Here is an 18,155-nt window from a genome sequence, read left to right as displayed (position 1 = left end):
GTTAAATTTTAGTTAGAGTTTTAGTTAGAATAGGATAATTTAGCTTTATTTCCTCTGTTAAACAGATTGACTTTCCAAGTATCACAGTATTTTCTTCTATGGTACTTACAACCAAAGAAAACAGAACAATCAACGGAAACAATTGTTACTATGCAGTATGAGTTCTAATTATGTAAAGCTAAGAAATATTGCTATTTTGTTGCTATGAATTAATCCAATCAGATTCACTTATAATTTGACTTGTCTTCTGCCACTTGGAAACATCAGGAAACAATTGCTCTGTCCAGTTTGAACTGCTGTGGGGAAACAAATCCATTACAGACCATCACACAGGAACATCTGCCCATCAGGGAAGGAGAAAAGAGTTATGAAAGTTACCATCAGTCATGATTAAAAGAAAGTTCAAAAAACGATTCCTTTCACAAGACAGCAGCTAAGGATATAAAAGTGTCAATGCATTTGACACCCCCCTATTTGAGTCTCTGTGCCAGGTGAGTGATCCACATGCCCCATGTCCACACACAACAGTCAATGGATGAGCTTTTGCAAGAGAGGAATGAAGTAAGAAACAATCAAACCTGTTTTCTGGGTTTCTGTAGTTTAATTACCAAGCTGTACATCAAGTTTTTGGGAAAATGGATGGGAAGCTTCTTCTGTATATACACACCTGAAGGCTTTTTTGTCTTCACTATCTCACACATTACTTTTTAAATGCCATTAATAACACAAAATATTTCCTATTCTTCCCACCACGTTAGTCTCAGAGGATACACAGACACAGCTGTTGTTCTTCTGACACTTAAAAGGTTATTACCTGAGTATGAGCAGGTATAGAGAGGCACTACTGTTTAGTGTTTGTCAAGAAAAAGGCATCACAAACAAGATGTGTGTGTGCTGTGTCACTGGACAACTCCACAGACAAAAGAATGAAGGTTTACTGCCACTGAGAACCAGTAGGATCCTGGACAAGAGCTCTTAATTTCTTTACTGGAATTTCATCTTTCTCACCTCTTGTAAGGCTGCTTCACTTGTGAGATTCTCAGCTGGCATCAACTTCTCACTTGGTGCTTGGACAGTGTTTAGCACAAACCCCTCCACGGCACTCCAAGCCTTACTTCAATGCACACAGATTATTTTAAACTATGCTTTAATTTCAGAACCCAAAAGTAATCTTAGCTCTGAAAATTTCTCTTTTTTTCCTTCCATTTAGGACCACATCAAACCCAGAAAACATGTCTCTTTATTGCACGTAAATCATTTCCCCAGCACTATTTTAATATTGCTTAGCAAAAAACATGAGTGAGGAGGAGACAGCAAAGGCAGCAAGATTGAGCTCCTTTGATATTTAATTTACTGCACTGGATTCTCTTCAGCTTAATGAAGATAAATGTCCTACAGCTCATTCAAGCAGATAAAGCTGCTTAATTAATAATACAATGACAGTCTCATGACAATCATAATCCCCCCGAGGAATGGTCTATATATTCTGTTTTGAGCTCACATACAATTCCATCAGAAATAAGATGCTTCTGACAAAACAGTAGTTTTCCTTCCCACGCAAGTTATATGAACTTGCTTTGCAGGCAAAGCTCTGTCCCATTCTACTTATATTTTCCAAAAAAAAAAATAAAATAAAAAAAAATAAAAAAATAAAAAAAATCTAAACCTCAAACTAAACATCCAACCAGGCATGTCCACGAGTGACCTGCTCAGGCAGCTCTACATGCCATAGAAAAACGGACAGGACACAACTGAACTTTCTGTTCAGAACAAACCCTGAATATCCTCCTTATCTGGGAAGTAAATGCCCACTGCATCAGGGCATTCTAATATGTTAAAAATTTTTAACCTGGCTACCAAAGCCAGAGAGGACAAAGGACAACAATACTTCTACATATAAAAAGTAGGATTCCACTAACAAAAACTATTTAATTTCTCTGAAGCCTTTTAAAAACAAGATGCAGTGTGTTTTCATCTGATTTTCCAAAGAAAAAGGGTAAGGCAAGCCTAATTCTACTTATAAGTTAGACCTTAAATCCCTTTCCTCATCACTAAATAACCCAAAAAGGTGTTAGCCAAGAACCTGTCAGAAACACAACTCCCTATTTTGTTTCAGTCACAGCAATGGTGTAAGTGGTCTAAAATTTTGTACTAATGCACCGATTCTCTTCCTCTCCATTGTTTCCATCTGAACAATGGGATGGGGATTCAAAAGAAAAAAACAATTGCTCCTAGAATAAAAAAAACACATCACCCAAGTCAGAGAAGAAGTACAACCTATTTGTTTTTCAAACAGAACAAAACCAAGGTTGCCCAACTTAATCCAGATTCATTAAAAAAAGAATAAGCAGGATCAATTTCCACCTCTTCCATGTGCTTTAGTTGTAGAGCAAGACCTGGAAAGAACTGAAGTCATTAATTCATCTACTTTTACTACGTGTACTTAAGACATTTATCTACATCAAACATAAAGTCACTGGGTGATTAAAGCTGTTCAAACACAATACTTGGCTTTCTCCCAAACTCCAATAATACTTTTCTTGCTATATATAGACTTCTCAGAGTTTACATTGCTTTAAAGTGATACAGGGAGAAAAACAATCTTGATTTCACCAACAAAACAATGGGCTCTGAGCTGATGTGTCAGCAGCAAGAGAGTCCCATGGAATTCTGACACTACCCCAACGTCAAACTGCTGCTCAGAAGTTGAAAAGGAAGTCAAGCAGCAGGAAGGGAACAGAACAAAACAGCAGCACACCAACTATATAAGTCCATATTTTGCCTGCATCCTGAATTCTGGGTCCCTTGGCCATCAAAAGCAATGGAGCAATATTCCAGAAGGTTCAAGGGAAAGGAGCAAGAGGTGTGGAACAAATTCTGTATTAAAGCAACTAAGCATGCAAGGCAGCAATAGCCTGAAAAAACTTACTTTAAGAGAAAAATAAGCAAATGTGGACAGACTCTAGATAGGGAGTCACTGTTGCCTCTTCCATACAAGAGCTAAATAATTGGCAGAATCATGACAAGGGGTAAATAAAATGGTGTTTCTTGAAACAACAGGCAATAGACCTATGGGAAATTCTAGACAAAACATGTTGTAAATGCTGCAACGTTTTAAGGACTCAAAGGATAACTGAACAACTTCACTGGTGGGGGGTGGGGAAAACAAACAAAAAGAATCCATTAATGGTTACTAAATATACGGAAACCACATCCAGCTCAGGAAATCCCTGAGCTAAGAATAGTTAAAAGCTGGAAGAGGATTACAGAGTGGTGTAACATGTGCATCTCCAGCCCACACGGATTTGCTCACAACCATCACTGGACAAAAGATGCCAGCCCAGCAGCACCTCTGGCCTCAACCACCAGCACTGTTCTTAAAGATCTTATGTCATTCCTGTAATAATTTGTCTTAAAAATGACAGTTTCCAGTTATCCCATTATATATTCCAGTATCCAATTAAAATTTTATTTTGTATCTTATGCAGCAATTTAGAAATTAAGGGGGCAACATTACTGCAAGGGTCATCAACTTTTGGTACTTTTCAGGTTCACAGGGCATCTCTGTTAGGGCACAAGCAGCCAAGTGAGCAGCTTTCCCCCAAACATTCATTTTGAGCCCTCTTCCCTTCTGACTGGCAATTTTTAAAGACTGTTGTGGCAAATAGCTCTTAAAAGAAATACAAATCAATGCTTTTAAAGAGAGTGTTAACAGAATTTGCTATTGTATTCAAAGCCCTGTATATACTGCCCACAGCTACCTCAAACTCCTCAAAGTGCTACAGAAAATACCTTTACTAGATCCTTCCTGAATTTCTCATCCTTTCTCTGTCTCCAGCAGTAAGTGTTCCCAGTAGTTATTAGATCAAGTCATGTGTCTGTTTAAAAACACTCCTCCACTCTACTGGTAGTACAGTAGGGTACCATTTAAATAGGAACAGCAATTTTAAATTTTAAGTAGTAAGAGTTATTACTAATAAATAACATCTTTTCATCAAACAGTCATAAAATCATTGAGTTTCTTATTCATAAGCTGGCAAGGGCATCTGTGGATATATGAAGACAAAGCTCAACTTTAGAACAGTGAATTAGGATGAATGTATTCAAACTTTCCATTAATTTTTAAAATTACTGATGGATCTGCTCATGCACATCTCTTGTTTCTCACCTGTCTATTCCGTTCATCCATTATTCTCGTGATCTGTATTTTCTTTCTCCCCATTTTCGCCTCTTCTTTCTTTTGCTTAGCAATCCAGAAATAAACTAATCCGAGAAATGTCCCTCTTCAGTGTTCTAACACATGATACAGTTTTCTTTTACTTTGTCTTCAGATTGAGAAACGGTTCCTACTTCTTCTTATAAGCACCTAAAAGAGAATTTAAAATATTAATGTAGAAATTACTAAAAAGGAAGTATCATTAAAAACCCATAGAGCCAAAAAACACGTGCACCATAAAATTTCAGTAAGAAATCAAGTGTTCCCATTAGTAAAATATTATACTACACACTCTCTTCCAATTAAACTCCAACCAGTTTGCTGCATTCTACTTACAAATGACAAATTTAAAATGGCCAATAATTTCACACACTTCCAATGCCTTAAAAATAGAATTGACAAAGGGGTGGTGCTCATCACTCTAAGTTTTAGGCCTTCAGTTATCTGAGGTTTCACACATTTACAAGTTTTGGTAAACTCCATTCAGTATTTTAGGAACCTTATAAAGAAACATTCTGGGTTGCTTGTTTCCTCTTGTAAAATTACCACAAAAACAACAAAACAAAGCCATGAGAATATCAAGTTTCTGTTCCTAAGCCAAATTACATCTCCTTTTGTGAGCCAGTTATTGGGGTTCCATTGGGAAACAAGAGGGAGAAGGAAAGAGGGAATTTCTCTGTTTAAAAAAGATCACAGAAAACAGCTTTGCAACAAAACTATTTCATGGTTACCAAGACACCAACAAAGACCCAAGACCTGACACAGTTCCTCTCCCTCCAATACCCTGTAAGTGCCCCATTTGCAGCCCAGTACCTGTTTCATTTTTATACTGTTCACCAGGATAAATGTGCAGGAAACTTGAAAAGCCAGTGTGCCACAACACTTAAATCTGCACTGAACTATCTGATATTTAACAAACTTCAAATGTATTTTCAGTAAAAAAATTGCTAAGCCATATTCCAGACATATTGCTTGAATTGTAGGATAGCATTAGTTGAAGAAAAAAACGGTGAACAATTTAAATTAAATGGCTTCTAGAACATAAAGGGTATACTAGAACGTAAAGACATGAAATAGGTACACCTTATTTACCTTATTATCACCTGGGACTCATTCAAAGGGGTAAAATCAGCTCCAATATCAGCTGATAACTTCTCTAACTTCCCAACCCAAACCCTGTTCTGAAGTCAAGCCTTGCATATTTTAATCTGGGTGTCACCACGCCATATCCTTGAGGCCAAGTGTAGAAAGTGGTGCAACCACATCACCATCAGACAGTTAATGAGCAGAGACAGCGAGAGGCGATTAGTCACAGGCTACACTTCACAATACATTCAATTTCCGCCGAGGAAACAGACATGATGTTCTTGGGAGAAAAAAAAAACAGAGGTGGAGGAACATCGCAAAATGAAGAGATGTCATTTTATTTACCTGACAGCAACAAAGGACTGCTTAAAAAAAAAAAAAAAAAAAAACCAACACAAAGTGCCCAAGAGTATTTAAAAATACTGTTTCATGAAATTTAAAATCAAATCCACACTTACAAAGTATGATGTCCACTGGTCTAAAGGATATGCACTAAACATTGTCTATAAAGCAGAACATTTGAAAACATCCATCAACGCTGCATTGCTTTTGTTTTCTTATGAAAAAGGATTTCTTCCAAGGGTCTGCTAAGAAGGTAATTAACAGCCAGTGAAGACCAGATGAACCAGCCTCTATACAACCAATAGCACACAGGGAATATCTTCCAGGGAAACAACAGTTGGCATATCGATTTATCTCACTTTTGTTTAAAAAAATTTCTCAGCTCATGCTATGATCACACATTAAATTTAGTTCTGGAAAAATCTGGTTGCATCCCTTGAACATATCTAATCAAAAGATCTCTTAACTAGCTCTTAAAATTTTGTTTTCTCCTTTATGTGTGGCTTCATTTTTTAAACTTACCATGTATTATTGAAACAGTTCACTGAATACAGAATTACCAGAGTCCTTCCTCTGCTTTTAAAAGTCCCCCCCCATCATCACTAGTACAGAGAAATGGCCACCACACAAGGCTGAAGATCCATCTGGTGCAGCATTTTATCGGTGGCTACTAGCAGGTATCACTAGGATGGTCAAGGAAGAACATGGGAATAGAATAATAAAAATATAAACCACATATTCAGTGGGTTTTGAGTCAGGAACTTCTGGAGTCGTTCTGCCTCCTGTGACACAAAGTCAAACACAAGTCTATGCAATGAATAAAATAAGGAACTCTGGAGAAGAGGGAGAGAGGAAGATAAATATGATGTGAGATTATGCAATATATATACTAAAGAATACAAAGAAAGAGATGCACAAATGTTTTGTATGAGCTAATGGAAGGCACAGTAGCAGGGAAACACTGTTATCTGCTCTGTGTACTATCACACAAAGAGAAATGGGAAACAGTAATTTTCACCAACATTTTGTTACAGCTTTGGGGTGTTATTTCAGGTCTTTTACAATGCTTATGCTCTATCAGGCATAAAAGCCTCAAGTTTTTTCCAATGTATGACAGGTCACTGTTCCCTCTCATCTTGGGTCTGACTTTCTTCAACCTTCAATACTTGTATCCCTTAGGAATTCCCAATTCCTATTCGCACGTGTGGCTAGCCCGGGTCCAGGCTCTCCTCCCTCTCCCACAGGTTGCTATGGACACGAGAACCTGGCCTGGAATCCCATTTTCCAAAGGCAGACCAGCTCCAGGATGCAGCATCCCTGTCATTCTGAAGTCCCACACAAGGTGATTTTTAAAGCTCTGAATTGAAACAGAAGTTTGGCTTGAGCTCAGGGCAGAAAGGACCTTGACACAGCTGCAAAATCAGACAAAACTGTGCAGTAAAGAAGCACTTTTTCATGCATGCTCAGAACATCCCAATGGGAAGTTACTGCAGTGACAAAGGCATGTCACATTTCTAATGAGAAAAATGACTTTTCCTTTTAGTCATCCTTGGTCGTGTCACAGCTGTGGTTTTATTTTCTATCCTGACTAGCAACAAAACTATGAACGATAAGATGTAAGACTGGGTCTAACACAGGGCTCCATCAGAAATATAACCAGCAAAGCTTTCATTTCGCTAAATCACAGTTGCATTACAAACATATATCGAGTGGAGTTCTTAATTCACAAAGCCATTTTATCTAGACTATCAATACACTTTTGCCCAAATAAAGGAAAAACCTGCTGACATACATATGAACATCAACCCACATTTACATTTGAGAGTAAACATGAAACTAACACGAAGTAACCTTGATGAAGGTAAAGTTCTACTTCCTTAAATGACAGAATCCAATCACAGCCACCAAAGCTGCTTCACATTACTTGCATGAGCACACAGAAGAAAAAATTAGTTTGTCTTAAAGAAGGACTTCAGGCATCTATTAAATAAAATAATTAGAGTAAGAAGAGAAAAAGAAGGAAAAAATCCCACATGCTTCATTATGAGCTTCAAAGAAAATAACGTCAGCCTGCAATAGACAATAAAAATTATATTTGTAGTTGTCCATGTAATAGCCCCCCTTATTGTTTAAAAGTAAACAATTACAATTTTCTGGATTTATTCCCTTCCCCAAAACATGTGAAAACAGCACACTAATTACTGACAGACAACAGAACCACATGCAGGAACATACCCTCACAACAACATCTCCAGGAGCCCATCGGAGTTTGTTGTTAAGATCGCTTTCAGTTTCACAGATTGTTGAGAGAGATGTAACTTTAAAGCAAGGAAACTGTACTTGACCTATTTAAAAAAATTCTTTCAAGGGTTCAGTGGAAACACATTATATCTGTGCAAAACTGCACAAGGTCTGGAAGCCTCCTGGCAGAACAGGTTAGGAAAAATTGTGTCAGAATCATACTCCTTCCATTTAATTTCCTTTTATTTCCCTCTGACTGTTTTCTTGAAACTTCCATTTCACCACCATGGTTACAGGTTACATCTGACAGTCCCCGTCTCCTCACGGCTCATTTACTGCAATGCACACAAAGGAATGAGTGTCCTGACGTCAGATCATTTGCATGAAAACACAGATCTGCAGAGATGCATCTTACACAAGCCTTGGGTACGGCTTACTAAATAGCAGAGAGTCATTTTTGCTAAACCAAGATTAATAGATTTTTTTCCTAGTCTTAAAGGAGCCTGTGCAGGTATTTTTGTAGATTTGGCCCCTCGACACGAACTGAGGAGCACAGACTGATCATGGCTGAACTGCATAGCTGCTGGTTATTCTGACACTTTGCACACCTACACCAGCAGAATATAAAAATTCCCATTCACAGCAACACAGAGATGAGCCCCACCACGTGCTGGCTGTTGCACACCAACAAGGCAGATAACACAGAGTATCTCATTTTTCCATACTACTAAAAATGGACAAATGTCAGTGTCCTCTCTCCCTGCCCCTGTAGAAGTAGCTAGGGGGAAAACAAAGGAGTCAAAGAGTGTCTTCAACAAGATAATTTATCTAAAGGTTAAAGAGCTGTGTGGAGCAAGGTCAAACATGATTCTCAGATTCCATTACACTGTCCAGAAGTGAGAGAGAAGAACATTTTCTTCTTCAGAACCTCAAAGAGATGCAAACCACGTAAAGTACGTATGTAACTCCAAACACCTTTTTTTCTAAATCCCATACTAATTAAACAAAATACCTTCACTCAGATATGACTGCACTGACACATGTTGAGGTCCACAGGATGTCACCTCTGTGCTCTAGACATTCCACCAGCCCTGCTCCAAAACTCACTGCTACCACCGGGAAGTTAATTTGTAAATTAAAATTCCCAACAAAGAGATTTTCCACATCTTTATGTCTGCACAGAGACCACACTCAGATCCTTGCAGGGGTTTTTGCAGAGGTGTGCAAAACCAGTTTCCTCCAGCCACATTTCTACAGCCCTGCCACCATGCACTGCTGTAATGTCAGATGGAATTGTTAAACAATCACACAGCTCCCCTTCCAAAACAAGGGTACATGCTGTCATTTATCTCTCCCTACTTGCTGCACCACAATCTTAGGAAATAAATCTTTTTTCCATCCTCAGTTTAGAAGCCATTCTTCTCCATCCAAGCAGAGCCTCACAGTAAATGAGAGTGGCCTCACAGCTTCAAGGTCCTCAGCCACCAAGTGATACACAAGCATTGTTATAAAACAATAATACAACCCTTAGCCAAAATCACTTTTTTTTTTAAGTGGGACAACGTAAAAAACAGGAAGCCATAAACAATTCTTTATTGATATTCTGGTTTTTTTATCATAAAACAGTTGTTTCTTTCAGCTGGGAAGAACAACGCATATCTTTGGTACAAGACAATTTAAATAAACTGTACTTTTATGATTTGTGGAGTTTTGCAACCAAACATGGTCCTCAGCTTCCACGCTAACATCAAATCTATTTTTGAGCTCCTAGTTTGTACTTAACAAAGCTTTTCAAATTATGTTTTGAAGGCATGTTAGAAAAGATCATGAAGTGTTTTTAAAAAATATTCTCACTGAAAAACTGCACCTTCCAAGTGCTACTTAAATCTACTGTTGCTCTAAAAGGCCCATTCTGCCATTCTCCTCCATGCACTCAGTGGAAAAACTCCATTTTCTTGCACACAGACCTACAGAAAACTGAACTGTATCAAAAATTAACTAAGATTCAAATGCCTGTTTTAAAAACAAGTTTTGTTACTCCTAGAATGCACTTTTTTTAAGATAGATTTTCCTGACCTGATGGACCAGTTTTCCAGAACTACCAGTATCACGACAGCACATGCACTCCTAGACAATGTGACAAATGTGACAAGTGTGGCCTTGTCCAGGATCAGGGACAACCAGGAATTCTGCTCTGGTTAGTTACTTCAAATTAAATGGGTTAAATTTTTAATAATACTCAATACTCTGACTATACACTTTTTCTTGGCCTACTCTTCAGTCCAAAAAATCTCTATCATCCTATTCTGAGCATTTATAATTTATACTCCCTAGAACCAAAGCAGCCATTATCAAGCTATCTGTTTAAGCATGCGTATTTATCTTTTCAAGTAACACTAAATTCTATTTTATTATTCCCATCCATAACTTCGGTATTTTCTAAACTAATTTATCCTTGCATTCTCAAAAATACATTGGAATACAGTTGGAAAGTAAGATCTGGAAACTGCTCAGCTAACAGTGGAGAAAGACCACAGAAAGAGAATTAAACTTTCAATACTGGATTAAAATCCAATTTTACATACAAGCAGAATATAAAATATTAAGTAATCACAAGAATTCTGCTGCCAGACTTCTACAAACATATTAAGAAAATAACTGCATGACTGAATAGTTGTCTGGAAAACATGCTCCAGAGAGTTTCTGGAGAAACTTGCTCCTAATCTATCATGTAATTTGTTGAAAGAAGTGACTTCTCCATGGTATACAAAAATAGTCACAAACAAAGATGATTCAGGACACTGTTAACAAAACAAACCCCAATATTTAAAAGCTGAGGCCAAAAGGACTGATTTCCTGGTGAATGAACCAGAGCTCTTAAAACAACTATGTCAGTTTGATCTTAGAATTTTTAATCAGATAAATTCTCCTTTTTTTTTTCATTTACAACTGTTGAGAAATTAATGAACTAGATGCAGAAATCTAAACTTAACTTTGGATATGATTGCTCCATAGCAAAAGAGCATTTGCAGGTATTTAATTAGTGTAAAACTGATGTTTGACAGCTTTCACAATGACAAGCTCAAAGTGCAATCAAAGCATTTAAACCCAGCTTTTAACCCCATAGACATCTGTGCATTTTAAGCCACAGAAGGAAGGTTTCTTTCCTGAAGCAAAATACACATATAGAACACATTAAATGTTTTTCAAGATCAAAAGCATTTGTCTCATTTCTTATCAGGAATTTGTAATGGCTGTGGAACTTAACTACCATGTGGCCAAAAAATAGCACAGAACCATGTTTGTGTTATTACAACTCCTCCTGGGCTCAAATGAAGGGAGCCACCAGATGAACCTTCCAAAATGCTGATAAGAACATGTCTGCCAGAGATGGCTTTAAATTATACACCACTGGACCCACAACAAAAAGCTGCCATAAAACAGCACTTCTTTGTATAGGAGACAAAACCCTGTGAAATGTATTTTTATATTTGTTTTGGGACAGGGATCATCAAAACCTTGCTGCTGTTCTCAGCAGGGAAAATAAATTCCTTTCATTAAAGGCAGCCTAATAATGATTGAGTAAGAGTCAGCTGAACAAGACACCTTCACATTGCACTGGTGATTAACTAAACAACAAACAACTAACAGTGTGATCAATTAAAAGATTAATTCTCATCTTTTTCTTCATCTTACAATACGAAAGAATAAAATACAAATACAGGACTGTTCAGTTTCCTATTAATATATTTACTAACCAGAATGGAACTTTCAAGTTTTGCAACATCTTAATACCTCATTAATCTTCTTCAGGCTCACTGATGCATCTTTAGATAACACTTAACATACCGTTAAGTCATGGCTTTAAGAAAAAATATTATCATTGTGAAATCTCTTTCCAGAAGTCTTCATATTTCATCAGTTACAGCAGTGACACTCAAGCTTTGATAACTGCTACCTTGGCTCATTACTTCTCCCATCTCAATTTAACTTTATCATCAGATCAGAGAATACAGCTAATCTTATTTTGCATAGCAACATGCATCTGGCAAAGGTGCAGCTCATTATCTCGGAGTTCTCACAATGGCTCTGCCCCACTTGTCACATCTCTGTTTATCTCTCCATCGATCAGCAGAGCACACCGAGCACTGCCATGCCCAGACCTCCTCACTGTACAGACACGAGATGTTTCACAGTTCCTGGAACAGAATTCAGCTGCAAAGTCCTAAATTCACCTGCTCAGATTTCTGTGAAATTCTAAACAAGCGGCATCACTATATTTTTTTTTCTTTTTTTTTTTTTAATATGTGGTCTCTAATAGTTTTCTTCCCTTTGTAGATAATTAAGTTTAAAGGTTTGCTCTGCTCCTTTTTTTAACATGGTCGTGCCAGGCTGAATTCAGTGGGAGGAGCATTTTAAACATAAGCAACAATATGTCAAAGTAAACTTAAATTCAGGCTCCTGGCATTCTATATGGAAATCCTTACCCACACAGAGCACTGTTCTTCCTTTTGTCTCTGAGAACACGATTTAAGTAGATTATCCTTTCTGAGGAGTACTGAAGCTTTTTGTGTGCGTGCTTTGGAGAGGGAACACTATTTTACAACCATTTAAAATCTCCACCAATAACCCACATGTAAAGAACTGAACATTTATAAACCAAAACTAGACAAAAATATCCATCTATACAAGTTCTGACTTACCATATCACACACTAGATTATTTTCCAGAAAAAAATAAACACACAAAACCAGCATCAGGAAAAGCACAAATAAAGTGCATTACTTTTACACATGCTTCAAAATTGAACAAGGTGCCAACTGAGCTAAATCAAGCAGCATCCTGACATAAGATTTGAAATGTATAGAAATGAAGACAGGCAGAAAAAATCCTCACAACACAGTACATACTACAGGGGAATGTTATGAGATCTATTACTTCTATCCTTCAAATATTCTCTTTAAAATTGTATTCAAATTCTGCAGGCTGCACTTCACTTTCCTTGTAGCAAATGCAAAAGCAGCAATTCTGCAGTCAGGTAAAGCAGTGTCTGGGCTCAGTATATTCAAACTGACTGGTGTATAACTGGTACAGTTTTCCCAAGGCAAGAGTAGAAACTACAGCAGATTTCTCCCCAGGAAAGATGTAAATAAAAAGCATTTGTGTCTGTCTTTTACTTTCTTCTACTGGAAAAAACAAACCAGAACGTAAATTACGAGGTAATCTTATTTAAAACAGAGTTTCCCTATTGCAGAAAACTGTACCAATTTGGTACTTCAGCAAACTGATTTCTAAAACTCTGTGACGTCTGATCCCTAACTAGTGAGTAAACTTCTAATAATTCTTTGTTACTTTTTACCAAGAGGGAACCTGTCCCCTGTGCCTGCGAAGTACAAACTGTTGAGGTAATACAACAAACAGCCGCAGGACAGCAACTTCAACACATGTTCCTGAACAAACATTACAGCGATCAAAAACATTTACAGCTGACTCCAGGAATGTAATGGGATACGGAGGCAGCCACGGCATTCTCTGGCTTTGCTTATACCTTATCCTACAGAGAGCTTCCTCAAGTCAGGCTCCAAACCTAACAATGCCAGATTTTATTGAAGTTCTCAGCAAGGGACAAATGTGAGCAGATGAGAGAATGGAAAATAGAAGGATTATAAACAAGATTCTTCCTTGCACACTGTGCCCTTGCAAGATGGGTTCTGGCTTCCAAGTTTGGCTTCAGTCACCAGTGGCTTTGTGACGCAGAGCGCTGTATGCTCCCGTTCTGCACTTGGGAATCATCTTCCCAAGGTTTGGCTCATCCTCAGTTATCTGCCTCTTCCTGATGTTATAGATTAGCTTTTCTTCATGCTCTGCACAAGCCACAGGCTCCAAGCTTCTTGCACAACTCCCATCTGTGTTGGTTTTTTGTCAGGGTTTTTTTTACCTGCTGTGACAGGCAGTCTCCACACCATTTCTCTTTCTTACCAACTACACGCTCCCAGTCTTCCCGAGGATTCCATGTGACACACACCCCCCTTTTAAAGGAAATAGGACAGGAAACCCAAGAAGAAATACAAAATAGAACACACATCAATGATCTATAAGAAGCTTTAAATCACTGAACAATTATCCAGAAAGCTTTCTTGATAATTTATTCGATGTCTGATTAAATGACAGCATGCAGTCATATTGTTGAAGTGCAACAATTATAAACCAGACAGACACGACAACATAATGCTTCAAGCAGGCTGCATGCCTCAGAAAGACACTCAGCAAACCATAAAGACGCCTACGTGTTTCTAAGGAAGATTAGTGGCAAGTTTCTTACTCTGTGGCTGCCACAGCCTTTGTTCAAAAATCAAACTCTGCTTTTAAAATTCAGATACACCACCAGTTCAAACTTCTAAATAAAATTTTTTTAAAGTTATACTAAGTATATACTATATACTTAGTATTTCTTAGATATTAAAACTACATTTCAAAGGATTATTCCCTGTTTTAAGCAAACAGTCCCATCATATTTAAATAAAATAAACCACAATTGCTGTTGGTGGGGGAGCTACAGCAGATCACAGAGCAGGTCCTCTCCAGACATGCACGGAGAGTTTCTTTGTAATCTAAACATTTCAGAATCCAAGGCAGACAGGTAGCAAATAATAAAATAACATACAAGTGAGATGAATCCACTCAGCTGTGGATAATCTGCAGAAGGATTACATACAGGCACAACTCAGGCAGCATCAGGGAACTGAGGAAAATGGTGCTGGGCACTACAGACGAGAAACTAACTCCCATGACCTCTCCAATGTCAGCAGCCCCTTTTAAAAGCAACCTAGAATGAATTTCCTTACTGTCCAAAACATTTTATTGATCCAAGTACAAGTACTTCATCTTAACAGTCGTACTGCCCTCCATTTGGATGTCCATATTCTTAAAATCAATCACGAGCTTAGACTGTCCTAATCAAATACAGGGCAAGCCATTAAAACCAGAAGTTTAGTACACTAGGATCCATACCCCAATACCTAAACTTACTGTAGCAAACTCCATTTTTACCAAGAATGTTATTCAAAATATATTTTGCTTCTGCATATAAACATTTTTCTTTTTTGGCAGGTGACATCTTGTAGTCTGGGCACTGTTACATCATTAACATTAACCCAGCCACTTGGATTGCCTTGCAAAAATGTCAATTTAACTACACTGATAATAGAACATTGACTCTTCAGATAAGACCTAGTCTCTGAATATGAGGTGCTCTCTGAATAGAAGCCTAATTCTGAAACTAACTTCTAAACTATTGTGTCCCTAGCAAGAAACCAGCATACACAGTCAGTTAATATAGTTTAGTTGATAAGTTGAAATTCAGGATGCTACAGTAACTCTGTTAGTTGTTATTACCTGCAAGATAGGTGAAATAATTGGATTTTACCATCTGCTCTTTCTTGCCAATTGCTGCAAATGGAAAAATTAAGTTGTTTGACCCTAAGTAACACTACTGCTTCACAGCAAAACTGTGTGATTCCAGGGGTAGATAGCAGCATGTATTCAAATATCTGATTCTACAGCTTCTGGAGTGAAATATTCCATGGCTATAAAAACAAGTGAGAATTCTCACCCTTTTGTTTTATTGCATTAAAAGCATAAATCATCAAAACTTTAAAAATATCTAAATTTCTCGTCCTGTCAACAAACCCTGACAAACATCTTAGATGAAGAGAGCCACTAAAAAGGTGAATTAGAAGATTGAGCTGACAGAAGTTTAAGTGAAGGGCCAGAAAAACATTAATCAAGGTCCCAAGCAAGAACCAGATAAGTGATCCACACAAACATATAAAGTCCTTCTGATAAACTACTACATGAGTAATGTATTACATCACTGAGGAACCCAACAAGAGCAAGGAATATTGAGAAAAGAAAGGTATCACAGAAGCTGGCTCTTAATGTATCTGAACGGCAGCTGGGTTATTTCCAAGACTGCATTAAGTAGCCAGGAATCTGAAGCAGAAGCTCAGACAGTTTCAGATTATTGTAGACTTCCCTTACTGAAAACCTCTTAGGTTTAAACAAGTATATTCATTTACCTTTGACATGAAACACGAGATGCAAATGTGAGCTGTTTGAAACCATAAAAGAGACATCTTCATCTTCACCACTTAGTTGGCCAAGCAGTATCTGATGCAATGACTGCCTAGACCTGACAATAACCAGGGTCCATCAGGAATCAGACTAGAACTATAGCCTGCCATCCAGACCTGCAATTATGCATTAAAAATTAAAAACCAGAAACTGCCAGAAACACCAAGAAGCAGCCCTGAAACCACGTCAGAAGAGAAGACTGCATGATCTCTTGCACTATTAGACAGAGTGGACATCTCAGCATTTAATTATGGCATCAGTGATTTAAACCTGCTCAGAACATGCACAGAACAGTGCATACTTCACACACACTGCTGGACCCCTTCCATCCATGCTGTTTTCCTCGCTCCTGACAGAATCCTAGCTAAGAGCCCTTAGGAACCTTATTTGAGTTGCAAAGCAAATACAAATAAGTTAGCTGTGAATGACTTCTTGAAGGTGTATTGTGGTTAAGAGCAGTTGCACTCCACCATAAAACCTGGATGCTGCCTGTAGCCCTGGTAGCTGAAAATGTGCAATGTGTAAGTTCACACACCTCAGTCAACCCATGAGCTGGGAGAAGTGAGATCAAGCTGGTGTTGAACTCCTCATGTGAAGTGACAAACTTACTTAGACACAGAAGTTATTTTCATTTATCTACCAGTATCATTACATGAACACATGAAAGCATATGCCATCTTTTCTGTTCCTTTCTCATATGATAAGGAATTTTGTCTTTCTGAAAAACTCTATGTACTTCTTTATTTGGGGAAAAAAACACTCAGATATTAAATACATTTATTAAAGTGGATTCTGTACACTAGACTCAGATGCTAACTTATTTTACATTATCTCATTTTACTCATTCTATCTAAATAACCTGTGAACATGATTATATATAGTTATATGAACAAAAAGTAAATCACAGCAAATTGATACAGTTTATACACAGCTTTCAAGAACCTGCTGAGAAGCATTCTTGCACCTGCAAGAAATCTTAATTCCTCTTAAAAAAAACTTAATTGTTGAGTACTCTGGGCCTTCAGGACATTAAAGCATTTCTCTCTCACATGCTGACTGGAAGCCTTGCAGCAGCTGAAGCAATAAATATTGACAGCAAGCTGGCAAACAGCAGATAGCAGGGCTCTGCTCTCCAATTTCACCTGCCTCAGCAAAGACCCAGCCTGGAAGGGACAGCACAGCCAGGGCCTCTTCAGCTCTAGTACTGCTGCTCTACTCTGTATTGAAAATGTGTTTTCCCCTCCAATGCTGGTATGTTCAATACCTTTGCACATACCTGCTCTTCTCTACCACCCTGAGAACCTGAATCCCCTCACTGCAACACAGATACACGGCAACAGAGCTCTAACTTGGCAACAAATCATACGGCAAGAAACTTCCAGCATCCAGTTCCATCCTGTCCTGCTCTTTCACGATGCTTTGCAAGTCCTGCACACGAGGCCACACATTGCTTAATAAAAACTAAACAGCCAACTCAGAGCAAACACTGGAACACTCATATGCCAAAATACAAGATACTCCTGACAGCTCATGAGAACTGGCATTAGTGAAGTGGATTTTAATTAGGAAACTGTATTGATGACTGAGTTCTACTTTTCCCTCAATTCTCACCTCATATCCTCTACTTTAAGGTAGGATTACAGAAGCTGCAAGGAAATGCATTCAGACTTAAAGAAAATTGAAAACAAAACACTGTGACTACAAAATTCTGTCTTCCCACTGGGAGAAAGGGATCTTTCCAGCAATTCACTCCCTGCATTCAGACGAACTACAGATTGCTAGTTGGTTTTTTAGCAGACTCCATCCTGCTGCCAAGTTAACAGATTTTTAAACTGAGATTTGAAACAAAGACTTCTTAGTATAACCCAGAAGGCTGAGCACTGAGTTGGACCTAGTTCTCAAAACTTGATCTTATGATTTCATCTGGAGCTCATACACTTTTACCCCTGCACAGACACACCTATGATTATGGGCTATGTTTGTATTTGTAAGAATTCACCAACATCCAGTGTCATCATTTTCTCCAGCACACAGCTTCACCGAGGGAGGGGTGGAGACATCCTCCACACTATAAACATTTGCCTGCTTTCAAAGGAAGATAGGAATCAAAACAAGCTTACCCTGTACTTCTAGCAGA

The 18,155-nt window shown here is 38.0% G+C and overlaps 1 protein-coding gene across 8 annotated transcripts in view; it reads right to left on the bottom strand.

Moving 5' to 3' along the window:
- Nucleotides 1-18,155, bottom strand: part of MEF2A (myocyte enhancer factor 2A) — an 81,929-nt gene that overhangs the window by 43,513 nt on the left and 20,261 nt on the right. For 7 of the 8 annotated variants that reach the window (XM_088172657.1, XM_088172654.1, XM_088172652.1 and 4 more), the window contains exon 2: nt 4,169-4,366. In XM_088172657.1, coding sequence (XP_088028783.1) covers nt 4,169-4,222 — 54 coding nt within the window. In that variant the 5' untranslated portion in view covers nt 4,223-4,366. Of the gene's footprint in view, nt 1-4,168; nt 4,367-7,879; nt 8,165-18,155 lie in introns of those variants that run through there. The other variant, XM_088172653.1, reaches the window with a different exon arrangement.

This window comes from Sturnus vulgaris, chromosome 13 (genome assembly GCF_052056855.1).
Source record: "Sturnus vulgaris isolate bStuVul1 chromosome 13, bStuVul1.hap1, whole genome shotgun sequence".
In the NCBI taxonomy this organism is placed as follows: domain Eukaryota; kingdom Metazoa; phylum Chordata; class Aves; order Passeriformes; family Sturnidae; genus Sturnus; species Sturnus vulgaris.
Note: the sequence above shows the minus strand (reverse complement) of the source record. Positions and strands in the feature narration are given on the sequence as shown.